The 22,811-nt window shown below is 44.1% G+C and overlaps 2 protein-coding genes across 2 annotated transcripts in view; one reads left to right on the top strand and one right to left on the bottom strand.

Annotated features, from left to right (window-relative positions):
- The window catches only part of ankzf1 (ankyrin repeat and zinc finger peptidyl tRNA hydrolase 1), a 14,599-nt gene extending 14,585 nt beyond the window's left edge, over positions 1-14 (top strand). Inside the window, exon 17 of the mRNA XM_063212909.1 lies at positions 1-14. This exon is cut by the window's left edge and continues 1,025 nt beyond it. The gene's annotated coding sequence lies outside the window, so the exon portion shown is untranslated.
- A 2-nt stretch (positions 15-16) lies between these two features.
- Positions 17-22,528, bottom strand: glb1l (galactosidase, beta 1-like). Its single transcript, XM_063213885.1, has 16 exons — positions 22,291-22,528; positions 21,843-22,012; positions 20,525-20,675; positions 19,821-19,881; positions 19,277-19,371; positions 18,034-18,214; positions 17,635-17,693; positions 14,910-15,031; positions 12,547-12,587; positions 10,093-10,211; positions 9,521-9,595; positions 8,982-9,071; positions 6,413-6,526; positions 5,499-5,630; positions 3,980-4,276; positions 17-2,847 (listed from the first exon to the last, which is right to left on the bottom strand). Exons 1-16 carry the CDS (start codon positions 22,348-22,350, stop codon positions 2,644-2,646), a joined length of 1,971 nt encoding a protein of 656 aa, XP_063069955.1. The 5' UTR covers positions 22,351-22,528; the 3' UTR covers positions 17-2,643.
- Positions 22,529-22,811: the final 283 nt, after the last annotated feature.

Here is a 22,811-nt window from a genome sequence, read left to right as displayed (position 1 = left end):
ACCAACAACCCCACAGGAAAGCCCATGAACTCCACCCAACCCCTGCCCTCCATCTCCATCTCACCTACTGGACTGAGACCTTGTTGGACCCAGCGACCACACCAACAGTGACCGTAACAATCTCACTCACATACTGTAATAGGAGTCGTATTTCGAGGCCATGTCTGCGATGTTGACTTGCTGACTGTACATAGAGCATGAGCTGCACAGTGTTCTTCACCTGCAATATTTTGTTCTCTACAACACAGTGAAGACATCTGGTTCCATCCAGTGGCAGTGTAGCCATTGGAATGCTCTCTGGAGGACATGAAGACTATATTGACTATAAGACTACATGAAGACCGATTATATAAGACTAACCTGAGTTCAAGTCAGGTATGGGGTATTCTGCTCCTCCTCGTGTTTTAAGACTATTAAGAGTTCAACCATTGAGGTGTACTGCTCTGGAGTGTCGCCTGTAGTCATGAGGCCATAATGACTGTTGAGGACTTCATGGATACCAGTGCAGCCATTGGGGGGTTGTGCTGTTCTGGCCTACAGTTCAAAATGAGAGAGACAAATAAAAAAGAAGCAATCTAATCCTTATCATAATGTGAACCTTTTAGAAGTGCCATCCAAAAAAGTTGGGACACTTGGTGTTTTGTGAATTAAAGCCAAATAATGCATTTTTTTCAAAACATTCAATCCATGCTTTACATGCACAACAGCACAAGGTCAACATATAACAGCAGTCAGAATATGCCATCTACTATTACGGGCAAGCATAACAAAAAGGAAAACAAGAACTCACCTACCACTGGTTGAGCTGCTGAAATAATGCATTGCACAGAAAAAATGCTTTAAAAAATATATAAGCATGCCACCAGTGAAAGTAATTAACTCTCCTCCTTTGTCTTGTTTTTAGCCTTATCCAACTTAAAAAGCATTTTATTGAGCCTGTCCCTACTTTTTTGGGATTTGTTGCCAGGATGAAATTTTAATGAGCATACATTTTCCTAAAAAAACATAATTCTGCTTGGCTTTAACAACTGATATGTTGTCTTTGCTCAATGCTCTCTTATTAACAGATTGAATGTTTTGAAAATGAAAGCATTTTGATTTTATTCATAAATACCAAGTGTCCCAACGTTTTTGGAATCCGCTTGTAAAAAAGGAAAACTGATAGCTCTGTTCTTGCAGACTTTATTTGCGTGGTTATGTATGCCTTTTAGTCCAGCACAAAGAGTGGTAGATGTACATTTCTGCTCTACTCCACTCTACATTTACTTAACTAACCTCCATATCCATCCTGGTGCCTCCAGTCGTTTTTTATATGAAGTGATTTAATACAAAGAAAAAGAATATATTTAAAAAGTAGTGTACATTTCTTAATTTCTAATTAAAAGCAAAAGTATTTACACAATCATCATTATATGTATATTTGTTTCTACAGAAAAAAGAGGATCACAGCAAACAATATACTGGTAATCAGCATCATTATCATAGGGATCAATGGCATTTATTTAGTGTTCCTGAAAATATACGAAATTTGATGCAATGGAAAAAAAGGACATTTAAAAAGCTGTGTAATTTTCTTTATTGTACATTAAAAACATGTATTTACACAATCATTATTTGTTTCTACAGAATAGAAGAGAATCACAGCAAACAATATCATCAGCATCATCATCAATGGGGCGTGGTGGGATTGGGATATGGGCATGGGAATATGACACTTTTTCTCAGAAAGTGCTCTCAACTCCAAACTTTTTTACAAAAGGTCTTTGGGGGCAAGCAAACGTATTTGTACATTTCTTGTAGAAAAGCAGCACTCTCAACTAATTCTTGTCTTTTTTTATGTTAGTGTGTTAGCATTACAGACAAAACATTTCGGCCCAAGCCTTCCTCTATGCTGAAAGAAGGCTTGGGACAAAATGTCTGTCTGGCATGCCACCCACTAAAATAAAACACGAGAATTACAGTCGAGAGGGCGTTTTTTCTACAAGACATGGGACTATGACATTCAGTTGGCCGTCATGTTTACATAAACTCCTGTGAAAGCTGCTTGAAATGTGTCTGGATGGACTGGTAAAGAAAAGAAATTATAATAATAAAAAAATAAACATTATAAAATCTCTCTTCAAAGTGTGTTGTAAGGCATCTTTGTTGGACAGAGTAGAGTGAGATGAACGAGATTTACTGTAGGCTGCAGTCTTGGGCAAGTGAGTCTTTGGGGTGTGTGTGTGCATGCCCTGTTGGAGAAGTCATTCTTTGACTGTACTGTAGGGGTGTGTGTATGTGGCCAGGTCAATATTTGTGTGTATTTGTGTGTGTGTGTGTGTGTGTGTGTGTGTGTGTGTGTGTGTGTGTGTGTGTGTGAGAGAGAGAGAGAGAGAGAGAGAGAGAGAGAATTGAGTCATGACACTGATGAGTTGGCCTGGATCTGAAAACAGCAGTTTTGGCTCGCAGCCTCAGTGAGGTTGTGTGTTGATTTCTCAGCTGCAACATGTGTGTGTGTGTGTGTGTTCCCTGCATTGCTAGACAGATGTGGATGGTTCATGATTTCTGTGTGTGGTTATGATTTCCTAAGAATGATATTGATTAGGGTGTGTGTGTGTGTGTGTGTGTGTGTGTTCTCCCTGCCGTAACGCTTAGCTGTGTGTATTATGATTTCCCCATAGTGGCGTTGAGCTGTGGTCTGTCCATGAAGAGCAGGCGTGTGGTTGTGGGCGCCTTCTCCAGCTCCAGCACAGTGATGTTGTTGGATCGGGTGGTGCTGAGCAGAGGGCCCGGAACGTACAGAGTCTGCTGCGGCCCTCTGGCGGGCCAGAACCGACCCAGATTCACCCCGTTCACCCACACCTGGCCCTGTGCAGATGGAGACGAAGAAGGAAACACACGGAAATTATAATCACTCACACCCAACCGCCAGACAAATATACCCTAGATCAGGGGTGGGGAACCTTTTTCATTCGAGGGGCCTCTTCAAATTCTTCCATGGCCCACTTCAAAGTCTTCCAAGGCTACTATACAAACCAGGATTTCCCCCCTGCACTTAGGCCTACATTGAAGGCAGCCACCTTTAAAACAGACCCCACCTTCTCTAGGTCGTCTGAATATAACTTAATTGTATTGAAATGTAATATCTACGATTCCTGTACAAAATTTGTCATATATTTCATGTGAAGCTGCATAACATACAATTATATTATGCGTAAACAGCCTCAGACATGGGCGGCCCACCCCTGTCCTAGATTCATTGTGTTAAAAACACACTTGGCCTAGTGTAACAGGTGATTTGCGCTAGTTGGCTTCTAAGGCATGGAAGACACAGCACGATACCACAGCCTAAAGGTCCAGACCCATAGCTCAGCGCTACTGATACGGTATGAGGCCTCGGGATGGAGGTTTACTAACATTCTACAACACTGAACTCTGCTAGTTGTCCTCCATTACATCATCCCCCTAAACCCAACCCCCATCCGGGTCACGTCACCAGTGTAACTGAGGTCATCTGCGCTAGTGCGATATTGACTCTGAAGAAGACGTGTGAACGTCGAAACGTTAGTCTTGGCGCTTGCCCAATAAAACAAGTTATTGTCCACATCTGAAGATGCTCCGGTGACTCTTTTCTTCCCGTCATCTGCGCTAGTTCTGCACTCTGGGCTCGAACCCACTACCTCCCAATCAACACTACAGTTCGGGTAGGGGAGGCACAGCACGATACCACTAAGCTAAACGTCCAGACCCATAGCTCAGCACCACTGATGCTGTATGATTACTGCCTGAACCTGTGTGTGTGTGTGTGTGTTTGTGTGTATTTTCAACTTGGCCCAACCAATGAGTTTAGCGTGCGTACATGTGCGTGTGCCTGTACCTTGGTTCAGATGATGAGTTTGAAGTAGGTGTGTGTGTGCATGCGTGCGTGTGCGCGTGCACCTTGGTCTAGCCGATTTGTTTGTGTGTGTGTGCGCACGTGTGTGTGTGTGTACGTACGTACCTTGGTCCAGCCGATGAGTTTGATGTAGGTATCCCATGCGATCCCGTTGGGGGGGAGAATCCCCTTGTAGACTGTAGGCCCAGCCCCTTCTCCAGCCAGCAAATCTGGCATCTCCTCATCGCCAGCCAGCGAATCAGGCGTCTCATACAGTGCAGGTCCGTCCCCCAGATGAGGCGGCAGCCAATGGTGCATACCTGAGTGTGGCCAGCCGCGTGAGATGGCTCCGTCGAGGTCCACCGGGAATATCAGCCAATCGGTGAGCACGTTACTGCCGAGGATGAGCTCTCCCATGATGCCCTATACCGACCAGCCAGCCAATGAGAACAGTTACATCACAGGAACAGCCAATGAGAGCAGGGTTACATCACAATAGGTGCATTCGATATGTGTCAACGCATATATGCGCATTTAGACAGCAATGCACCCTGGATGGAAAATGCTGCATGACGGTTAGATTTCCTGTCAAACTTCGAAATTTCGTCGACGTTGCGTTGACGAGGTGACATGTCACATGGTGTAAAACTATCGCGGGATGAATGCGGCTGCAGTCAGATCTTGCAACCTCTGCAGTTGCTTATCCCCTTCAATGCTCGTCGGCGGACTGCCTCCGAGGTCACGCGCCCATGAACTGGTTGGTCAACAACTCACTCACGTGTGTATATGGGTCTTGTCTCACACCCCTACACAAGTTTGCGCAGGTCCTCACTTCAGCTCCTCCTCACTGCCTGTCCCCCACTCCTCACACGTGGTGTGTTAGTAGAGCAAACCGGTGCGAGCTCATCGTCTCGTTCATATTTGTGGCCGACTGCAAATGCGCTGTATTTAATAACACCCACATCGTGACAACAAGTTCTCGCTGACGTGCCTTGCGCAACGTCGACGCTCGCAATGAAGTCGTATGCGCTTAATAACACAGCTAACGAGAACAAGGGTTATACATCACAGTAACAGCCAATGAGAAAAGAGTAACATCACAGTAACAGCCAATGAGAGCAGAATTTTCACAATCTCACAGCCAATGGCATGGGATTAAGAAATCTTCACTTGTCTGGGTGGTACAGGTACGATCGCGGGACACTTAATGAGTGATCCTTCTCATGGGCTAGATATTCTCTGTGCCGTGTAGAAAACATCTCAGGTGGCATCTCCTGGCCATGCTTTATGCACTGCATGTACATTGTTGGGGATTCATGTGATGTGTTAATGTAAAGTGCAACACTACATGGTGTACATGTACGTATACTCGATGTAGGCCTTGTGAATGTGTATATACAAAAGGTGTACCTTGCTGTTGCAGTAGATCTTGGGTCCGAACGTGGCCCATGTACACTAATGTACTAAATACTGCATTGTGTTTACAGGTGTGCACCTTGTTGTCATGGACCTTGTATTATTATATATACAGGTGTGTACCTTGCTGTTATAGATCTTGTATTGTATATACAATTGCATCTACCTTGTCATGGATCTTGTAGTGTATTTACAGGTGCACCTTGTTGATGTTTAGAGGTATATGTACCTTGTTGTCGTTGATCTTGGATCCGAAGTTGACGCGGCCCATGTTCTCCACCAGGACGTCCAGTTGGTCTCCCTCCTGACCCGTCACATTCATCACCAGCCCAGTGTCCCGCTCCAACAGGCCCTGGTACACCTGAAAAATCCCCAACCGGATCAAACCAGAAGCGGAATGGACATTAGCATGCTGCATACTTGTCTGATGTACTGTATATATTACTGGCCCTGGTACACCTGTAAACTCGAACCGTAATGGAGAAAATGTATTAAATAAACTGGTGCATCTGAAAAACGGACCGGATCCAACCTGAGCGGATCAAACACCGGACATTAGTACCCACATTATTCTATTGAACTATATATTACCCAACCTGGAACAACTGAAAAAAAAAGTTGATATCAGTACATATTTACAGCCCTGTGTCCCACTCCTGCTACACCTGAAAACCCGAACTGGAACAGATTGGACATTAGCCCATATTACAGGCCCTGGTACAGCGGAAAAGCTGGGCCAAATTGGAAAGGATATCAGTGCATGTAGTCTCAAGGACTCAAGTTGGTCAAACATTACACCGCTCATCAGTTTCATACCCCGCTGACAGAGACATAGGTGCAGTTGTGGATGCCTCCTTAGGTCATAAATAATAATAATAACAAGAACAACAACAATATAATAATAATAATAAAAAATAATAAAATAATAATAAAATAATAAAAAAATAAATAATAAAAATAATAATAATAATAATAATATAAATAATAAATAATAATATTATTAATAACAACAACAAAACAGTAAAGCAATAAATGCCATACCTCATTTATGGAGCCATATGCACGGTCGTGTTTGCCTCCTTAGTGCAGGTAATGAATAATAAGCAAACAGAAAAACAAGCAGTAAAGTAAAGCATGTCTTACCCCGTTGACGGAGACGTATGCTCGGTCGTGGATGCCGTTTCGGGGTGAGATGAGAGGCTGGCCATCTGGAATGCTCTGCGGCAGCTTGGTTCGATACAGCACGAAGCCGTAATACTGGGGAGGTGATACACACACAATCACACAACGTGACATCACATTTAGCATCCTTATAGAGCAAGAACCCACACCTGGACAAAGGAAGCAGTGCTGTTAGAATCATGTTCTTTGATTTCTCCAGCGCCTTCAACACAATACAGCCACTCCTGTTGAGAAACAAACTACTGCAGATGGGAGTGGAGACGGGGCTGGTGAACTGGATCACAGACTACCTCACAGGAAGGCCCCAGTTTGTCAGACTAGGCGACCTCACATCAGAGACTGTAATCAGCAGCACTGGAGCTCCACAAGGAACGGTGCTTTCCCCCGTGCTGTTCACCCTGTACACCACTGACTTCAACTACAACACGAAGACCTGCCACATGCAAAAGTTCTCGGATGACACAGCCATTGTTGGATGCATCAAAGATGGGCAGGAGGGGGAGTACAGGGACTGGTGGGAGAACTTTGTCAAATGGTGCAGAACCAACCAGTTGCGGGCTGAACACCACCAAAACCAAAGAAATGGTGATCGACTTCAGGCGAACCACCCCACCCTGGTGCCTGTCTCCATTGAGGGGGAGACTGTGGAGACAGTCTCCACATACAAGTACCTGGGTGTTCACCTGGACTCTAAACTGGACTGGTCTGCTAACTCACACGCACTGTACAAGAAAGGACAGAGCAGACTCTACTTTCTGAGAAAGCTGAGATCTTTCAATGTGTGCAAACAGACTCCTGCAGATGTTCTACCAGTCTGCCATGGCCAGTGTGCTCATTCCTATGCTGTGGCATGCTGGGGTGGCAGCATTAGGAAGAGAGATGCTGGACGGCTTGACAGGCTGGTGAGGAAAGCAGGGTCTGTGGTAGGCACAGAACTGGACGCCCTCACAACCACAGCTGACAAGAGGACACTTAGCAGATTAGACTCTATCCTGGACAACTACAAGCACCCCCTGTACCCAGTCTTCGACAACCAGAGAAGCCTGTTCAGCCACAGACTGCGCGCCATCTCCTGCAAGACAGACAGGCTGCGAAAGTCCTTTGTACCCAGGGCCATCCCAGCTATTCAACATTGCACAGAAGGACACACAAAGAGAGATCGTCATAGGGGACTGGGACTGCATAACAGATCCCTCTCTCTGCACACTTTATCTACCTGGACTCTTTACCCTATGACTCCTCTTTCATTGGAATGCACAGCTGTGTGTGTGTGTGTGTGTGTGTGTGTGTGTGGTGTGTGTGTGTGTGTGTGTGTGTGTGTGTGTGTGTGTGTGTGTGTGTGTGTGTGTGGTGTGTGTGTGTGTGTGTGTGTGTGTGTGTGTGTGTGTGTGTGTGTGTGGAGAGACACAGTTGACGTGTGTAACCCCTTGGACTACTGATACTCCTGGACACTTTGATGGTAACTTTGTCTTGGCCACCCAGCACAGGTGACACTATGTACACTTTATTTTTGGTGTGTGTGTGTGTGTATGTGTGTATGTGTGTATGTGTGTGTGTGTGTGTGTGTGTGTGTGTGTGTGTGTGTGTGTGTGTGTGTGTGTGTGTGTGTGTGTGTGTGTGTGTGTGTGTGTGTGTGAGAGAGTGTGTGTGTAGTGACACAGGGGGCGACACCCCCCCCCCCCCCCCATCCTTTTTCTAAGGAACACTATGGACATTGTACTAGGCAGAGAGGCTATGGACACTCCTGGACACTTTATGAACACTTTGTCTTGGCTTCTATGTGCCACTTGGCTAAGGCACATGTTAACACTGTGGACTTTTACACTTTATATTTGGTGTGTGTGTGTGTGTGTGTGTGTGTGTGTGTGTGTGTGTGTGTGTGTGTGTGTGTGTGTGTGTGTGTGTGTGTGTGTGTGTGTGTGTGTGTGTGTGTGTGTGTGTGTGTGTTAGAGAGAGATGCCTTGGCAAAATGTATGCAACAGTAAGCTATATATGATTATTTTATGTGTAAATATGTGTATTATGTCTTGTGGGTAATGTCTTTATTTATGTGTGTATGCTACTTGGCACCTTAATTTCCCTCTGGGATCAATAAACGATACTCTACTCTACTCTACTCTACTAGTACTGGGGGATGCTACACACACAATCACATAACATTACATCAAACTACACTGCATTACATTACACTATACTATATTATATTACACTACATTACTTATCATCCTTATACAGCACGAACCTGTTATACAAGGGGGCGATTACACATAACATTAAATCACAGTACATTCACAAATTAGTTTACACTGTATCATACTGCGAAATTCGTATCCGTACCCAATGACATTTCATTGAATTAAGGGTGTGTTATAACTCACATCCTTGATCATCTGGAAGGTGAAGGTTAGTGTGTGTGTGTGTGTGTGTGTGTGCGTGTGCGTGTGCATGTGTGTCTGTGTTACGGTTATAACTCGCATCCTTGATCTCTTCAAATGTCTAGTGTGTGTGTGTGTGTGTGTGTATAACTCACATGTTTGATCTCCTCGAAGGTGAGGGGGTAATGGGACTGCACCGGGCCCTGGGGGGTCAACACGTCCAGCAGCCCACTCACATTGCCCACCTGACACACGCACACGCATACACGCATACACATTGCACATGAAACACACAGGTGTGCACGAGAACACACTGAAAACACGTACTGAATGCATGCATTTTGTATAGGTAGAGTCCAGTATTCCGTTAGTATTGTTAAGGATAGTAGCACAAAATACAGTATTGAGTAGTGTAGTGAATGGGACATACCCTCTGATGCTATATTCCATCGTGAGTATAGTATACAGTAGTAGCGTACATCACAGTGCAGTGTAGTATCGTAGAGTACAGTATAGTAGTACAACAAAGTACAGCAGAGTTAGCATTATATAGCATAGTATAGTAGTATATGTAGTCTAGTATAGTATAGTGCAGTATAGTATAGCATAACATAGTATAGTATGGTATAGTATGGTACAGTACAGTACAGTTATAGTATGAAGTTTAGTATGGGGAAATGAGTGGGACACATACCCTCTGTAGCGTGACAAAGCCGTACTCCATTTTGGGCGTGGCTGGGGGCATGGGGCCTTCAGGAATCTCCCGAAACTAAAGGGGAGACACACACACACACACACACACACACACACACACACACACACACACACACACACACACACACACACACACACACACACACACACACACACACACACACACACACACACACACACACACACACTTAGCAGAGGTTTTTATCCAAATCCATTTACAATTCAAACGAGGAGAAACACTTCGATCCACTAAGTTTGAGGTGGACTTGAAACTGAATGTAGCAAACGATACACCTGATTGCCATTGTCATAATTTTTTATGGGTCAAAATGATCAAAAGCAATCAGAGATAGCAGCCTGGCCCTATGAACAATGCTAGATGCATTTTATGCAAATGTGTGTGTGTTTGCAAATTTGCGTGACTCCGTTTTTGTGTTTAATTCTCTCTGCAGATGATACACATTACACATTGCAGGGTGCGGGCCTGCGCACACACACACACACACACACACACACACACTGGGGGCAGGTAATATAGAGTGATGTAATGACCTTGCTGATGACCTCTCTGATGGCCAGCAGTTTGTCAGTGGGGTCTCCCGCCTCCGTCAGGGGGGCGTTGTAGTCATAACTTGTCACCACCGAACGGTACCGGGAGTCATAGTCCGCACCTGTCACGTACACAACATGGATACAGTAGATATAGGTACAGTATACTGTGTGCATACACCAAGCAGTACATGATATAGTCCGCACCTGATGGGTACACAACATAAATAGAGATAAAGGTACAGTACAAGTATATACTGTACACTGAGAGGGACCAGGAGTCATAGTCCGTACCTGACTGATGCACACAACATGGATACAGTAGATATACTCTAGGTACAGTATACTGTGCTGTGTACACCAAGCAGTACCCCAAGTCACACCTGATACTCACTACACAACATGGATAAAGATATAGGTACAGTATACTATATACACCAAGCAGTACCCAGAGTCATAGTCCGCACCTGATGCGCACTACATAACATGGATAAAGATATAGGTACAGTACATACACCGAGCGGTACCCTGAGTCATAGTCCACACCTGTCAATCACACAACATGGATACAGTGGACATAGGAAGGGTACCTAATGTCAGGTATGCAACATGGTTCCAGATATAGGTACCAGGTACACAGCAAAGTTCTCAATATACTGTAGGTAGGGTATTCACTGCCAGGTATAGAACATGGTTCTAGATATACAATAGGTTGGGAACCACCTGCCGGATGGCTCTAGGTAAAGGCACCTGCCAAGTGCGACATGGTTCTAGATATACTGTATGTGTAGGTATGATACCATCAGTGCTGGGAAAGTTACTTTGAAAAAGTAACTAATTACAAGTATCAGTTACTTCTCCAAAAAGTAATTGCGTTACTTCACCATAAAAGTAACTAGTTACCAGGAAAATGATTTTTGTTGCGTTACTTTTTTTTTCATAAAATGTCATAGAAACAAAATAACAGTTAAATGGGGTTTTCATCCTTGTTCTGTGATGTTATTTTGGCTGTGATGTTATTTTTGCTTAAGATGCTACTATCAAATATCTTCATGACCTAGGCCTATTATCAGTAATGAATGTTAATCCAGTTCTTCACAACGTATTTAGGGATGTGCGAGATGGATTTTTTTGCAACAAGAGCCCTTAACAACTCCGACCCCACAGTGGATAGGGGAGACATGTTTTTAACCACATACCTGGCGATTATTTTGTTGAGCTCACTCGTGTCCTGAGAAATCAGGTTTGGCTTGCCTCTGTCTACCTCTTCGCTACAGCTGAAACTAGCTGCACGGGGGTGTGCCACCATGCGAAGTTGAGAGGTGCTTAGTGAAATTAAAGTCGCTTGTTATGGACATAACTTTGTTTCCAATGCACTGTATACTTCGGATATAAACATTATTGCATTTGACTGCAACAAGCACGAAATGATTCCAGTATTTACTGTTGCAACATGCAACCTCGCGGCTTTACTGCTATGCCGTTGTATCTTCTATATAGCCTACTTTATGCGCTCCCTGCTCTGTGTGTAGAATGACTTGTGTTTACGCGCGTGGGAGCAAGATACTCCGCCAACCCTCATTTTAGCAAATCACGTTCAGCTATTTTGTTCTCATGCATGCAAAGGGTGAATGTGAGCATATTAAAAGCCGGCTTGGTACAGATTTATGCGGCGTTGCCATTTGCTCCTTGATTTTGTCAGCAGCCAGTGCACACTGGCGCTGCAATTTGTAACATTTTAGTGTGCAACGTTACCTCCAGAGTTACCTCCCGTTACAGTCATGGATAGAGTAATTGAGTAATTATTCCATTACTCAAAATGAGGCTCCGTTAGTAACGACGTTATACTCTAACGCCGTTACTCCCAGCACTGGATACCATCAGGTAGGGCCTAGGCATACAGCATTGTTCTAGATCAGTCCTCAACCTTTTTTAATTAACGCCCCCTGGACCTCATAATAAGCTTCCCAACACCCCCTTGATCCCCCCCCCAATTGAGAAGTAGATAGTACCTGACATGTGCATAACATGGTTCTAGGTATACTCTAAGTTTGGCACCTCTGCCAGGTAACATGGTTCTAAATACACTGTAGGTTCGGTTGTTTTTTAAAGCATCTTAACATACTCCAAATATCATCCCACCATTATCGCTGTATTGTAAGGTACCTGCTGATGTTGCATGATTGCAAGATGAGGAATTTTTATGTAAATATTAAACCATGCCCCCATTAGGATCCAGGATCTTGGAAAGGGCTGAATTAAAAATGCTGCATCATCAGGTCAAGGGTAGAGTCAGCCATATACAGTAATTGCAAGTTGAAATTGGCAGGAATTGTCCTTTAATGACTCTCTGGCCACTTCAACACCTTGAGGTTCATGTGAATGACTATCATGTGAACAGAGCCAGCAGGTCTACAGGTCAAATCACACCTTAAACAGGTAAAAAAGGGGCTTTACCGTTCCAGTAGCCGAAGTTGGTTCCTCCCTCAAACATGTACCTGCAGGGGGAAAATGCAGTCATTATCAATCATTTAGGCTCCGTTTCCATTAATTCCATTCATCATTTTGGTCATGTCGGCGTCCTGCAAACTATTTAGTATTTACATTTACAAAGTGTCTGTCCTCTCAATGAAAACCTACTCTGTTTACAAAGAAACGCAGATCGGCTGATTCGCTAGTGAAATGAAGCACGCATGTTGTTTGTCTTCTCAGCACTCAAGTCACATGACCAACAGTTATTATGTGTGTGTGTCCTACATATTAAAGTGTTTGTGTGTACATGTGTGTGTGTGTATTGTGTGTCCTACATGTTGACGTGTGTGTGTATGCGTGTTTATTGAGTGTGTGTGTGTTAGGGTTTAATATTTTTCCCGAAAATGGCATGAATCAAATCCCGGGATCTGACGGCCCATTTCCCGGGAATCCCGGGAAATCCCGTTTTTTTTTTTTTTTTTCAAATTTTTTGATCTAGTCATGTACAGGCTATAATTCAACTGTTCCTCCCAAACTGGCATTTTGTAAGTTGTTACTGTTTGTATCATTATTGGGAGAAAGGAATTAAGATTAAGCTCTCCTATCCACCAACACAATAATAATGAAGTGTAAGATGATAGCCTGTGCGCAGCATGCAGCGCTTATCAATGACGGTGGATTGTTGGTGGAGCTCACGACTTTCACCTATAAGTTTGATGCAACAGTGGGTTGGCTATTTTCCATTAAGGAATTGTGTTTGAGGTTGTGCGCAAAATCATGGCACTTTGTCCTTCACCTGTGGATAGTATACACGTCTACCGCCAGCTTCATGAGAACAATGTTTCACTGTCGGCTACTGTGTAAGCGGTGGGAAATATAGCCTATGCGATGTCATCTCAATAGTGGAGTTCCGTGCATGGGATTTCATCTGGGTCAGTCAGAAATGGCAGTTTGCTTTAGCGCCAGGAAGAGTGTTTTTTCAAACAAGAAAACTGGTTCATCATAGGCAGGTATGCATGGCTAAACTGACTTTACCGTTTGCCCAAGTGCTATCGTTTTCCTCTGGTAATAGCACCGGGCGTCACTTAGGTGACCTCGCGCGCATAATAAACCCATTAAAATATAGGAATAGACTTGAGTGTCTTTCAGAGCAATATGAACCAATCAGCTCGGCTTTGCAACTAAAAAAAAAACACTTTCCTGTTTTGTCTTAATATTTGGAGACATCGCCTTCGCCCTTTCTGCAGAGCGATTTTGGGAAGCGCTCGTACTCTTCTCTGGTTCTCTCGCTCACACACAAAGCGACGCTTGCACTCTTCGCAAGACATATGTCACTTGACTCATCTTGTTGATAGACCAGCCAAACTTGCAAGCTAGATAGCCATAGTTTCGATTTAGCTGCTTGGAGAGGAGGCAAAATTGGTACAATGTAGGCTGCATGAAAGCATACACGTTAACTTTCACGTTGTGCGATGGATGGAGGACAAGTTTAGGAATCGCTCCCTCTCTCACCCTCTCTCGCTCACACACACACACTCGCGCGACGTATTTCTCTGCATCTCTTCGCAAGACACTTGACAGGCACGTCTTATTGGATACCATCCCAAAACTTGTAAGCTAGATTAGCCAACAGTTTCGATTGTGCTGCTTGGACACCTGGATGTATTTAAACTGTTAAAATTTAGGCTGACATTAAAGCATCCACACGTTTTCAACTTTCCACGTTGTGCGATGGGTGGAGAAACGTTGGGAAGTGCTATAATTTAGAGATGTTTTTTTTAAACATGGGCTGGCAAGATGTACATGACCTGCACTGGCTTGAAAAAGCGATCGACTAGGCCTATGTGCCTCAGGCCATCGGTAAATACTAAAAACTAATAGGCGGATGGCGGGCGGATTCGGTTTTGGAAATTGGAGAAAAAACATTAGGGCGGGTGGATTAGAAATTCTGAGAAGCGGTTGCGGATGAAATAATACGTCAACCGCGCACCTCAGACATTGCTGAAATGGGCCTGTACTGCTGCTGCTACTGAGCCTGAAGTGTTACCGCTGCTAGATGGCACTGTTGCTTATGTTGCTGGGACAACAAATAGACACGCACTTAATTTTTTTTCCCGGTTTCCCGTCATGGCTTTCCCGGGAAACGGGAAATTGTTTTGATCAGATTTCCCGGGAATCTCGGGTCCCGGGATTAAACCCTAGTGTGCGTGTGTGCGTGTGTGTCCTACATGTTGACGTGTGTGTGTGTGTGTGTCGCATATGTTGACGTGTGTGTGTGTGCACGTGTGTGTATTATGCTTGTGTGTTGTACATGTTGACGTGTCTGTGTGCGTGTGTGTCTGTCGTACATGTTGACGTTGGCCCCCATGGCCAGCATCTCCTCCAGCATCCTGCTGACCCTCATGGTGTCCACAGAGGCGTGTGCTTCACCCCAGTGGTCCAGCCAGCCCGTATAGAACTCAGAATTCACCTGTAGGAGACACACACAGGTAAGCAGGTGTGTGTGTGTGTGTGTGTGTGTGTGTGCGTATGTGCGTGTTCCCCTAAGTGGTCAAGTCAGCCCATGTAGAACTCAGGCGTAAGCCGCACAGTTAACGCAAAGATTCAGTAGGTGAAACACAGGTAAGACCACAAAGGTGACACACAAGGCCAAAAGATGTGTGCCAGACACAGGCAAGACCATACAGGGAACACTCAGCTAAGACCACAAGAGTTAAGCCACATACAGCTAAGACCAGAGGAGGTGACATAAAAGAAAAAAAAGTAGGCCAGTCAATCTAGCGTTTGACCCGGGGACAAATTGCAATAGTAAATCATTCCATGTTTTTGTGTAATCCCTAGGTATGTCTAAATAACATATTGGTCTATTTTGTCCTTTGGGTGTACTAGCAGCTGTCGTAGTTTGGTGTGTGGCTTTACTGGTGTTTGTATCTTGTGCTTTTTCATGGCTGTATGCGTTCTGTGATCAAAGGGATCACCAGAACGCATACAGCGAGCCATGAAAAAAAAACAACAAACACCAGTAAAGCCACACACCAAACTACGGACAGCTGCCCTAGTACACCCCAAGGACAAAATAGATCAACATAACAAATGCAATGTCATATAAGAGATTCCGTGCCGGTCATACAACAAGTCATATATTGGGATCAGATCAGAAAGCGTAGCCCAAGTACCATGAACAGGGATGAGGGGGGCATACAATGCTCTCACACACCTGGACCACCATCACTAAGAGGACAACTCTAACAGCAGGAGGTGTGACCAACCTGTCATATATTTGGCAGGGATGTCACACCTCCATAACAACAACAGCTGTTTTTAAAGCACGTCACTCATCAACATCACAGTGATCCTCTGATGAAGACGGAAGTAACACCGTCGAAACATGTCAGGTAAAAGATAAAAACTTTTACATATCTTAAGGCAAAAGAAACCCCTAAGTGAGATCCCATCTACTTAAATATGTGACAAATTATGCAACAACGGGCAAAACATAAAAAGAATTGCGAAAATAATGATTCATACTTTTTTATGATACCTTATCCACCCTACATCACATATGAAACATCTACCTCCATCACTTTAGTAGAACATACTTTTTTGAAGGTCAGAAGTAGCAGATTTCCAGTGCATTTTGCCATTCAGTGGGTAAAACCCGTTACCTTTGACCTCGGAAAAAGTATGTTCCACTAAATTGATTAGGGTAGATTTTTAATATGTGATGCAGAGGGTTGAAAGATCAATATAATGTATGAACCATTGCTAATGCAATTTATTTTATGTTTGGTCTGTTACCACAGATTTTTTTTTTTTTTGATCACATATTTCAGTACATATGACCTCATTTAGCATATTTCATCATCATATTTCAGAAAAAACTTGCAATACAAACATTGTTTGCCTGAATGTGAGTTACCAACTGTGAAAGTTTCTAATGAATATGTCATAGTTTGACCCTATTTCACCTTCTATATCCTATATTGTCTACCTATGGGGAAATTAATAGAAAATCTGTCAACTTTCACCTTGAAAAAAAGCATGTTCCACTAAATATAAAGCTGTAGATTTTTAATATGTGATACGAGGGGGTTTAAGAATCACTTTAAAATAGGAACGATTACTATTGCAATTTATCCCGGGTTTGGTCCTTTTTAGAGCTAGTTTGACTGGCCTAATGGCCAAAAGAGGTGACGCACACAGAGCAGATAGGTGTGACGTACACAAGTAAGAACTCAAGAAGTGACAGACACACAGCTAGGGCCAGACAGGTGTGTCACACACAGCTAAGAACAGACAGACAAAAAAGATGTGACTGACAGACAGCCAACAACAAAAGACATGTGCCCCAGAGGCAAGACCAGGCAAGTGACACACAGCTAAGACCAAAATAGGTGACGCACAGGTTAATAGTGTGACATGACTGTACCGGAAAACTAGCTACCTACTAGTTGTAAATATTGCACAAAATTGCTTACTTTATATTTATTATTATTTCGCAATGCTACTATCATCATGTCAGAATCGTCACAATAGGACATAACTGAAAATGCACAACAGTACCTCTTCTTAATACATCTTCTATGCATGTCTGCGGTTGCCCAGTCTGCACTTTATATTGTCTGTAAGGGTATTGTATAGGTAGTCTAGGTGTAATGTATGTGTACTGTCTATGTCTAATTGTCTATGTCCACACCTAAAGTCTATGTCTATGTCTGCATGGGAAAGTAAGAAACGTAATTTCAATTCTTTGTATGACCAGCGCATGTAAAGAAATTGACAATAAAACCAACTTGACTAGACTTAAAACCACAACAGGTGAGCCACACACACATTAGAACACAGGAGGGAACACACAGGTAGGACCACAAGAAGCACCAGACAGGTAAAGGGAAAGCAGAGGGAAAGCAGATGTGTGGTGTCGCACTGCTGGATGAGGTGTGTGTGTGTGTGTGTGTGTGTGTGTGTGTGTGTGTGTGTGTGTGTGTGTGTGTGTGTGTGTGTGTGTGTGTGTGTGTGTGTGTGTGTGTGTGTGTACACTGAGTATGCATTTGTGTTACCATGGTGACTCACCAGCGGGCCTTTTGGTTCAAACCTCCTCTGGCGTGCGAAGGCTGCACTGACGTTGGTGTCTGAGGGAAAAACGTGACACAAGAGTCACTACACAGACCAGCATTAGGGCACACACACACACACACACACACACACACACACACACACACACACACACACACACACACACACACACACACACACACACACACACACACACACACACACACACACACACACACACACACACACACACACACACACACACACACCCCAGTCCCAAAGTCCACTTTGGCGCAGATCCCTGCTGTGTTCCGCAGATCATCTCTCTCACTCACACACACACACACACACACACACACACACACACACACACACACACACACACACACACACACACACACACACACACACACACACCAGTCCCGAAGTCCACTGTGGCGTAGAGTCCCTCCAGCGTGCCACACATCATCTCTCGGTCCGTGTTGCCATCCGTGGTGAACAGCAGCGTGTCTTCGCCCAGAAAGCTCCGAAACAACGTCTGCAGGTGGCGCAGGTAATTGTAGTCGCACGCAAAGTAGCTGCCATATTCATTCTCTACCTGTATAACAATTGCAACCACATCAACACGCATTATTATAAAGTCACTGCNAAATGCGTTCTCCATCTACAGCGTATACCGAAGCAATTACAACAACAACTTATTAATATATAATAATAATCAAAATATATTACGTATATATATGTACAATTATAATTACAATAACAACAACATCATAAACATAAACACTTATTCATATAAAGTAGCTGCCATACACATTCTCCACCTATGTAACTTAATTACAACAACTTCATATATACACTTCATGGTAGTAAGGCATTTAACCCTATCCAGACTGGGGGGGGGGCTAAAAGTGCCCGCACCAACTTTGATGTCGTATAATTCCTTAACGACTTAAGCTATGACTACGAAACTTGGTGACTTTTCCTAAAATTTAGTTGGCTACAGTTTAGTACCAAAAGATTAAGTTCATCATTTCTGCCGTTGCCATGGCAACAGTTTTTGACAGGTATGGTTGACTAAAAATCACTTATCTAAGTCTCATTATAGTTCCTTTTTCATATTTTACTGTTATTTCCATTAGCATCAGGCAGCTTTGTGAGCATTTAAGTGGTGTGAAGCATGTAATCATTAAAATTTAAGTGCATTACCTAAATTTGATGGAAAATACATTATGGCGAGATTTTGGGCATTATAATCAGATGATGTCATAATGACGTCATAATACCAGATAATGACACACTGAGTTCATAGATGTCCATATGTAGATCATCTCCCCAAAGTTTGGTGGTCATACCGTATTCCGTTCATGAGTTATGAGGGGGGGTCAAAAGAGCCCCCCCCCAGGCCCAGGAATGCCAAAAAAGCCCAGTCTGAATAGGGTTAATGGTATTTGAACTCTGCCTGAACCTGCCCCAAGACGCTGAAAAAGTCTCAACGTTCTGAGCATTCGCATTTCTTTGTAGTTTATAACAAGTACGTTTTTGGAAACTAGCTACACTTTTGAGAAACGCACCCCAGATGTGTTTGATGAGATGGTGTTTCTCCTACATGCTTATTTGTTTATTAGTTAGCTAGCTTGTTTACATGTTTGCTGTTTACCTGAACGGAGATGATGTTTCCCCCACGGCTGTAGAGCCACTTGCTCACCCTGGGCAATAGCACGGCAAACCAGCTGCTCACCGCCTCGAGGTAGTCTAGAGCACAGACGACATGTTACACACACACACACACACACACACACACACACACACACACACACACACACACACACACACACACACACACACACACACACACACACACACACACACACACACACACACACACACACACAGAAACACACACAGTCAGTGAGGTCAAAGAGTAGTCAATGATCAACTTGATTTCTTTTATTTGGATCCAAGAGACAAGCAAGGAGTACAAGATCCAAACATTGTGGAAGAGGTCAAATGATAGGCTGACAGACTACATACCTATACCAGTACCTGTCTTGCTGTAGCATTAAACCTTTAACACACACACACACACACACACACACACACACACACACACTGTGTGCAGTAGTATGGAGAGAGGTCAGCGTGTAGTGTAGCATGGAGAGAGGTCAGTCAGAGTTTGATGTAGTAGTATGGACAGAGTTTACCTGCATCAGCAGTGCGCAGGTGGATATTTGGTTTCTCCAGCAACCATGCAGGCAGACCACCCTGACCAGGAGAGAGGGGGGGCAGAGGGGGTAGAGAGAGAGGGATGGATAAAGAGACAGAGAGAGAAAGAGAAAGAGAGAGACGGACAGAGAGAGAGAGAGAGAGAGAGAGACAGAGAGAGACAGAGAGAGAAGAGAGAGAGACAGAGAGAGAAAGAGAAAGAGAGAGACGGACAGAGAGAGAGAGAGAGAGAGAGAGACAGAGAGAGACAGAGAGAGAAGAGAAGGAGGGAATTAGAGATATGAGCTGGTGTCCAGTATCTCTACTGAGCAGACGTTGTAATCAGTTGTGTGGTATTACCCAAGAGGCACACACACACACACACACACACACACACACACACACACACACACACACACACACACACACACACACACACACACACACACACACACACACACACACACACACACACACACACACACACACACACACACACACACACACACACACACACACACACACACGGCATCAGTTTGATAGCCATGCTGAATCTCACCATCTCCCACTCTAGGCAGATGTATGGCCAAGTACCAGTAGTCACACACACACACACACACACACACACACACACGCACGCACACACACACACACACACACACACACACACACACACACACACACACACACACACACACCTCACCATTTCCCACTCGGCGCAGATGTAGGGGCCGGGCCGCAGGATGACGAGTAGGCCCGTCTGATTGGCTAGAGACAGGAAGTGCTCCAGGTCCCGGTCGCCTTGGAAACCGTAGACTCCGCGCACGGGCTCGTGGAAGTTCCATGGCACGTACCTGCCACACACCACAACCAATCAAAAACACCAGGAACACATACAGGCACACACACATACGGTACGCTCCATGATCCAAACTGCCATCCTCCCTTGTGCTTGAGGCCTCATGATCACGTCGCAAGAACGTCATTGGCCATAGAAGCTTCATTCAATATCTCGCACAAGCGCAAGTCAAAGGTCATTTTCTCATTTGGAATACGGATGTTGAATGGGGGAAATTCCCCGAAAAGGTGTTGTGGCTAGGCTGAAAGTGGGGACACTTTATTGTTTTCTCCATGGAGGCGGAACATCGGCAAAGTGAGAGGCCACAAGCACAAGTCGAGGACGGGAGTTTGGATAAGGGAGTGTACCCTTACACACACAGACACACACCTGACCTTCATGGCACATACCTGCAACCATGGGCGTAATTTTAAGGGGGGATGGTGTGGACATGTCCATACCACTTTTGAGATAAACCTAGCTTGTCCCCACTACCTTTTCACAATTCTAATGTAAAAACAGCATATCCGGACAATTTGCCATTAAATGTCCCTACCACTTTTCGACCCAAACCTACACCTTTGCCTGCGACCGACCACAACAACTGAAAACAACACCAACACACACACACGCACACACACACACACACCTCCAAGAAACTTCAGTGTTGCCATGAGTATGTATGATGCACTGCTCAGATTCTCCCTCTTGTTTACACAGACAAACACACTCTAGAGCAGGGGTCAACCCAACCTTTCTGGGTCTGAGGGCTACCAAAGGCTACCAAGGGCTACTTGAGAGCTACCCGAGGGCTGCTTTTGTTCAAAATCCACTACGTCTTGGCATCATTCTCAAATCACACCATCATTGAATGATAATTTGCTTATAGATTATGAACAATAAATAATCTCATATTTAACTTAAGAAAAGCATTAACTCTGTGACTAAAATCTGGTAGTCGTCACTGTTTATTGACAAGGATGTCAATGAACAGTGACGACTACCAGATTTTAGTCACAGAGTTAATTCTTTTCTTAAGTTAAATCTGCTCTAGGGACTGTAACCAATACCGCGTCGGTAAATCGCTTGGAATGAAAGTATCAGCTGAGTGTAATGCGATCTAAAGGAACATGTGCAGCTGTGAGAAGTGAACCATCCACCCCTCATCGAACTAGTCACTCACACTTGTATGGCGTTGAGGCCAGTCATGTACATCTTGAGCAGTCGGTCCTTCCAGTAGTAACTCGGGATACGCGAGTAGTGGATGCTCCCGGAGACGTACTGAAACGGCTTGCCATCTTTCAGGAAGCAGTTGTTCTTGTAGTCAATTGAAAACGACCGGGGCTCTGCAGACTGTGTGAAAGAAACATACAGATGATACTTGTGGAACATTGTATCACTTTCAACCAGGGGCAACATTGTGGCGGAACGATAGGTCACGGAATGCGCTATAGTTTGATCATTAGAACAATCGAACTTTCGCCACAGTAGGCTGAAGTCTAATGCCCGTGACAGGTCTTTTAAAGATTCACATGACAGGGACACAACTTCAAAAACTAAACAAAAATGAAGTTAGCACCGAAGTGCTTATTTGGGTTGAGAGAAGAAACACAAGTTAGCCTACTACTTACTGACAGGGTCAGCTGGATGGAAACAAGCCATACGACGGCCAAAAGAAGTTTTAAACCCATTTCAGATGACAAGCTGGAAAGTTCACCGATCAACTTCTCATCTTCATACAACGATGACAAGTATCCAAGTTGGACTTGATACAAATACTATCTGCTGTTACAGTAGTCCATTGCAATGCTTTGCGCTTTAACGTATCCTCCTGACTACAAATTGTTCCCCTGCTTCTTCTTCTTCTTCTTTCCCCGTTAGTTCGTTTAGCTGTCACGATGTGACTTTGCTTTGAAAAATCAGTCATGTGATTCTCATGTTGTTCCGCTATGGGTCCTAAACTCCACCCATTGGTCCTATATTTACTTGCAAACTCCAGTAGGCCTACTGTTGGTGAATTATGCGACTGAAAACGTACCCTGGTTATTCAACATGACTTTGGCTACTTTCCATGTAGGCCTACTTAAAATAAACCAACGCCTGCAAAATATAAACCACACATTAGACCAGTTTAATAGGCCTATAGGCTACT

The sequence above is a fragment of the Engraulis encrasicolus genome, chromosome 13, assembly GCF_034702125.1.
Source record: "Engraulis encrasicolus isolate BLACKSEA-1 chromosome 13, IST_EnEncr_1.0, whole genome shotgun sequence".
NCBI classification, from domain to species: domain Eukaryota; kingdom Metazoa; phylum Chordata; class Actinopteri; order Clupeiformes; family Engraulidae; genus Engraulis; species Engraulis encrasicolus.
Note: the sequence above shows the minus strand (reverse complement) of the source record. Positions and strands in the feature narration are given on the sequence as shown.